At 43.3% G+C, this 6,000-nt stretch overlaps 1 protein-coding gene across 2 annotated transcripts in view; it reads left to right on the top strand.

Annotated features, from left to right (window-relative positions):
• Positions 1-424: 424 nt before the first annotated feature.
• Positions 425-6,000, top strand: part of SLC1A2 (solute carrier family 1 member 2) — a 104,773-nt gene continuing 99,197 nt past the window's right edge. For both annotated transcript variants that reach the window (XM_069553691.1, XM_069553690.1), the window contains exon 1: positions 425-595. In XM_069553691.1, coding sequence (XP_069409792.1) covers positions 588-595 — 8 coding nt within the window. In that variant the 5' untranslated portion in view covers positions 425-587. The remainder of the gene's footprint in view (positions 596-6,000) is intronic.

The following is a 6,000-nucleotide window of genomic DNA, read 5'->3' as shown; positions in this document are numbered from 1 at the left end:
AACCCGGGTCTCCTGCATTGCTGGCAGATTCTTTACTGTCTGAGCCATCAGGGGAGCCCAAGGGCTCCAATAGCTAGCCAATGGCTATCGTGCTTCTGTAACCTGATGAATCCAGGTTAAATGTCAGGGAGTGAGGCTGCCAGGGAATGAGTGGTTAATGATCGCAGCGGGTGTAAGGCTAGTAATGGAGGAATGAGAGCAAGTGCCAAGGAAGGATAGTGTGGTAACAGTGGGGCTTACTAGCTAGCTGCTGGGCTCACTGGATGAAAAGTCACAAAACCCCGAGAGGGAAAAGGTGTAGTTCTTGCTTACGGAAAGGAGAGGGACATCAGAAGTCTAAGATGATCCTGTCGAGTTCTCTAACTCCAGTAATTACACAATGTTCAAACAAACACTTAATGACCTTGGCGCCTTTCAGCCAAAGGATACACTCAATAGGACAGTTTGTTACTTCTGTAACGTCGGAACACTGGCTGGGTAAACTTTAAAGCACCTGACAGATCTTCCTGCAAGGTACAGCAGCACTGAGATGAAAGACAGGACTCGTGCCCGTGCGACGGGGCCAGCGCATTCCTGGAGACGAGAGGATGGTCAGGTCAGAAGTCTTGGGATGGGGTGGGGCTGGGCTGTGCGGGACGATGAGAAGGGAAGACTCACTTTATATTCCTGGAGGAAAAGAAATGACAAGTGGCACAATGGGTTATTATAGCACACTCATTGGAGCCTGTTTCAGTATCTGGCAAAGACACTTGCTTTCCCCAGGGGTTGAGGTAATGTGTGGTTCCTCCTGTGAACCAAGTCCTTCCTGGAAATATAGGTGTCAAGAAAGGAGTAAAAATTGGGAACTATAATCTGCTCATCAGAAAACAACTGATTCTGACATGTTTCAGACTGGTGAAGAAAATGTGTGGTCCCTGTACCCTGATGCCTAGTGATGAACCAGGCGCATGGTTCCCTTCCCAAAGAGTATGTGTTGAATGAATGAATGAGTGAATGATATTCATACGTTTTCATATGGATGTGTTCTCCTTTAGTTGTTGTTTAGTCGATAAGTCATTTCTGACTTTTTCGCAACCCTGGGGACTGTAGCCCACCAGGCTCCTCTGTCCATGGATGACTGCTTACATAACATATTAACAAGGTGTTTAGTGATGACTTGGAAAAACTGTACCTTGTACTAAAATCACCATCTGTGATTGCATCTTGAAGAACTTAGGCACCCGGATGTGAGCTGTAGTCCTTAATGAGGATGTCACCCGCATTCAATCCCGCATTCTAGAGGTTCAAATGTTACCATTTTCAGCAATCATTGCTGAAGGAGTTGGTCCAGATAAAACCCTATGCATCTCAGCGCTGCCGTTTACCTGGTGTGTGATAAGTGTATTTCCCTGTGCAAGCAAGTACCCGGTACGATTTCATTAAGACAGTGCTGTCAGTTAACCCTGCTGCAAAAGCTCTTCAGTCCAAAGATTTAAAAGCAAAAGTGTTTAAGTGGTGTTGCTCTGTGACCTGAACTTGGTGTGATGGGAAAGCCAGCAGGCTTGGTTTTCATGTTGGAAAGACACTTTCTGATATTGCTAAATACATAAGGTATTTGGTTCAGTATTGTACTTTGGGACCCAGTTAGCATTTCTTATCTCTCTTGCAACACAAAGTGTAGGTGTTACAGTGCCTCCTGTCATTTTTCCTCTTCAAATCACTCCTCTTCAATTCCCCCCATAATTGGGAAGAAGTGGTGGTGGTTCATTGTTAAGTGTATCTATTGAGTGTTTTTTATCAGTTTGGGGCTCAGTTTTAGGGTTTACTAGGATTGGGATGGTACTCAAATACTCTACCCTTTTATACATTGATTTGTATTTGCAGAAGCCCAAAAAGATGTTTTTAAAAGTCTAATGAAGAAGAAATGGGTCATAGCCATAATTCAGGAAATCAAAAAGAAGAGATCAGTGTGGAAAGGTTGGATTTTGAGCAAGGACTCTCTGTATGTGTTTGACATTACCAAGTTGTGAAAAACCTAATGATTTTCATTTTTTACATTAATTTAAATGATTTCTTCTATTCATATTTTGGCTTATTTCTCCTCACTGCTTTAAACTAATTTCTTAAAGTTCATTTGTTCATAGTTTCATTTTAAAGGATATTAATATTATGATTATAAAAGTTCTATATGCTTATTGCCTGGAAAATCCCGTGGACAGAGGAGCCTGGTAGGCTGCAGTCCATGGGGTCGCTAAGAGTCGGGCACATCCGAGTGACTTCACTTTCATTTTCACTTTCATGCATTGGAGAAGGAAATGGCAGCCCACTCCAATGTTCTTGCCTGGAGAATCCCAGGGATAGGGGAGCCTGGTGGGCTGCCATCTATGGGGTCGCACAGAGTCGGACATGACTGAAGCAACTTAGCAGCAGCAGCAGCAGCAGCAGCAACCAATGGTTAAAATTTCTTAAGTATAAATAAGGGGGCAGAATCACCTGTGATTCCTTCAACCAGACATAATCGCTATTCAAATGTGTCTTTTTCTAGTCATAATGTAGGATAATATTTGGGACCATGTTTTATATCTTCAGTCTTATATCTGTTTTTTACATTATCCCCCTCCGTTATTTTTTTTTTTTTAAGAAAAGGAGCTCAAATCATTATACTGTAAATTCCTGTTCTAAAGTCCCTTCTACTCCTAGTGATTATTCTTAAGTCCATTCTTGTCTTGTGTGGGCTGTGTGAAGGGCCTGCTCCATGTCCAGCTGCATGGACAGGCACTAGGTTGACAAATGGAAACATGGATAAGAAATTACATCTTTGAATGGCTCTGTCATACTTTACTACTGCTGTGGCATTGTTTGCTTAACCTTTCAGAGAGAATGAACTAAGTTGTTTCTAATTTTCTTATTATCTAAATAGTGCTACAACTAATCATCTTTGTCTGAATTGAATTTACTTTTCTTGGGCATTGTTCCCAAGATGGGGTTGCCAGGCCCATGAATGTAAACAGACTTACAATACTTGTTACCTCTTTACAGTATTACTTAATCCAATTAATACTGCCCCTATGATGTCCAAATGTACTTGTTTGCAGAAAGCCCACTCCTGTCCAATCTAAGTCATATTTATTGGGTTTCTCTGGTGACTTAGTGGTAAAGAACCCACCTGCCAATGCAGGAGACCCAGCTTCAGTCCTTGGAGTCAGGAGGATCCCCTGGAGAAGGGAATGGTGACCTACTCCAGTATTCTTGCCTGGGAAACTGAATGGGCAGAGGAGCCTGGCTGGCTGCAGTCTCTGGGGTCTCAAAAGGGTCAGACACGACTGAATCAGACACAACAACAATTTATATTTGCTGCCTTAATAGGGATCTAAAATTAAGTGAAACAGATTCGAATTTACTTTTTGAAACTCTTACCTTTTTGTCACCAGAGGTACATATAATGCTTGCCAAAAAAAGTGACATGAGTTTGTTAATTATTACCTAAACAATACTTTAAAACATGGAATGTATTATTAAAAAATTAGTCTACTAAGTAATAAAATGAACATAAGGATTTAATGTTTGGGAAGAGTTCTGAAAGAAAAGACTTGCTTCCATTTTGGTTTTCCCTCATTTTTCTTTATCTTCTGACCAAATTCTCAGAAATTTTACCACTCTCAATGCCATTCACCTGCTTGACCTAAATGTTTCAAACAAGCCTAAGCAATAAGAGAAAAGTGATATTCTAGACCTTCAGAACCAATTTCCTTTCAAGTGTTGGAGAAGGGTCCTTGTATTTCCTTGCCTAGGAAAGAAAAGATGCTATGTGTTCTTGACCCAAAGTGGCTGTCTTGGAATGCACCCCTTCTCTGCTCACATCTGAGCCACAGACATTCTGCCCAGAACTCCAGGTGAGCCCTAGTTGCTGCCTGGAGTCTTAATCTTAGCAAACACACAGACATAACATTTGGCTAGAGAAGCACGTAAACATGCGAGGATTCTCTCCAAATGAACCTTTCTACTCTCCAGGGACACCAGTGGGGTGGAAGATCTTATCCCTGTACATTTATAAGACAAAGCAACACAAGCCCCTAATATCCTTGTTAAAAATCAATTAGTAATGTTGTATGGGTTGATTATAGGTTTGTGAGTATGAGTTTGGAAAAGAAGGTTACAGGCTCCCTCAGTTTGGTCTACTTGATGGCACTGAACCATCAAGTTGAATTCAAGAACATCCAAAGTGTAAACATCCAACAAGTACAAGGCCCTGGAGGCTTTAGAATCACTGTGGCTGGATGTCTTACAACTCACTCGGAAGACTAAAGCAACTGGTGCAAGTGGTCAGCTGTGTTCACATGATTACTTTCACGTGATTATTTTACTTAACATCTAAAGAGAAAAAACTGCTCTGTAGTGGGCAGTGCTGTGATCATCCCCTGCCACTCTCTGCCTGAGAAAACCGAGCAGAGTTACCCTCCCATACCCAGTGGGACAGTCAGCCAAGGTGCTGAGTCTGAGTCTATAACTGACTCGCTCACTGCAGAGTCACGTGTTGACCAATCGACTCTGATCTGCAGCACCCATGCAGTCAGACAGGACGGTCAGCAGGCAGGACCCATGCATGCTGCCCTCCCAGTGAGCCGCCGAGTGCCCCCAGGTGCTAATCACCGGAAATGGGGCCAGTTACAGGAGAGAACAGAAAAGGGGCCGAGGCGATGAAGAGGGTGGAAGTGCAGCAGGAGGGCATTGAGGGCCAAAAGGAGGAGGAGGAGGGCAGCCCACCATGGTTGGCATCATCACAGACCCTCTGGATACTCGCTGTTTTTCATCCTAAGAATAAAGTCTATGCTTTGAACTTTTCTTCCACTGTGGGGGAGGATTGTGACTTCCCACTGGGTGAGAGAGCCTGCTGCAAGGCAGAAATCCTCTGAAGGCTTGTGTTTTGTCTTTGACATTCAACCACATTTTACACCACCTTCTATCATATCTCTGTGTTTATTTCTGTATGTTATATTATTTTAAATTACCATTTAAATGATTCTAATATGCAATCATTTATGAGTTTCCATTGATTTCAAAACACCACATGGGTGGGGAGGGCACTACGTTAATTAAAAGGCACATTCCATTTTCAGAAATATTGAAATATGGGGACAAGGTGTGCCTTAGAATGAGGACATTCAGCAAATTCTGAGTGGAATCACTGCTCCTGGGAGCTGTGCCACGTTTCTGGCGGGGCTGGGTCTGTCTTCTGGTATACGTTTGTGTACATGTGGGGGTAGACAAGTACCTTGGTATCTAATGCACAACCTTAGATGTGTTGTAGGGTGGGGGTGGGGAGTGTGCTGGGTTTGGGGCTGAGAGGTGTAAGGAACTGGATTCTTTTCTGTCATTCCTAGACCTTGGCAATGTTGGCATTTGGAGCCAGTTAACCCTATTTTGGGAGATGTTTAGCAGCATGCCTGGCTTCTATCCATGAAGATCATCCCTTGTCCCTGGTTGTAATAACCAAAAATGTCTACAGATGCTACAGAATTGCCCCTGCTTAAGAGTCGCTGCGTTAGGGCCAAAGAGAAGCTCCCAAAGCAGTGGACCAATACAGAGCCTTTGGCATTTCTGTTCTTGGGAAAAGAATTGTGATTAAGAACAAAGTTTCTGAAGTTAGGCTGAGATTTTCAAAACCCACTTCTCTGTCATTTTGGGCAGATAACTGCACTTTTGGGGGCCTCAGTTTCTTTACCTGTCAAATGGGGATAAGAGTAGCACCTACCTCTGTGACCTCCCGGGATCGTTGTGGGTATAAAGTGCTTGGAAGGACACCTGGAGTAAGTGCTTTGGACATATTAGGTACCATTACTATCAATGTTATTATTGTTGCCATTATTATTGAGGGTCCTTTGGCCACCCCCACCGGCTGGAATAATTACTGGCCATCTCTCGCCTGCAGGCTCCTGCCTCCGGATCGTGTTGATAGGGCTTCTCACTCCCTGATCAAACTCTTCACTTTCCCTCCTTAGATCCATCCTCTCTCACCCTCTG

This window comes from Ovis canadensis, chromosome 15 (assembly GCF_042477335.2).
Source record: "Ovis canadensis isolate MfBH-ARS-UI-01 breed Bighorn chromosome 15, ARS-UI_OviCan_v2, whole genome shotgun sequence".
In the NCBI taxonomy this organism is placed as follows: domain Eukaryota; kingdom Metazoa; phylum Chordata; class Mammalia; order Artiodactyla; family Bovidae; genus Ovis; species Ovis canadensis.
This window is presented reverse-complemented; position numbering and strand designations above follow the sequence as displayed.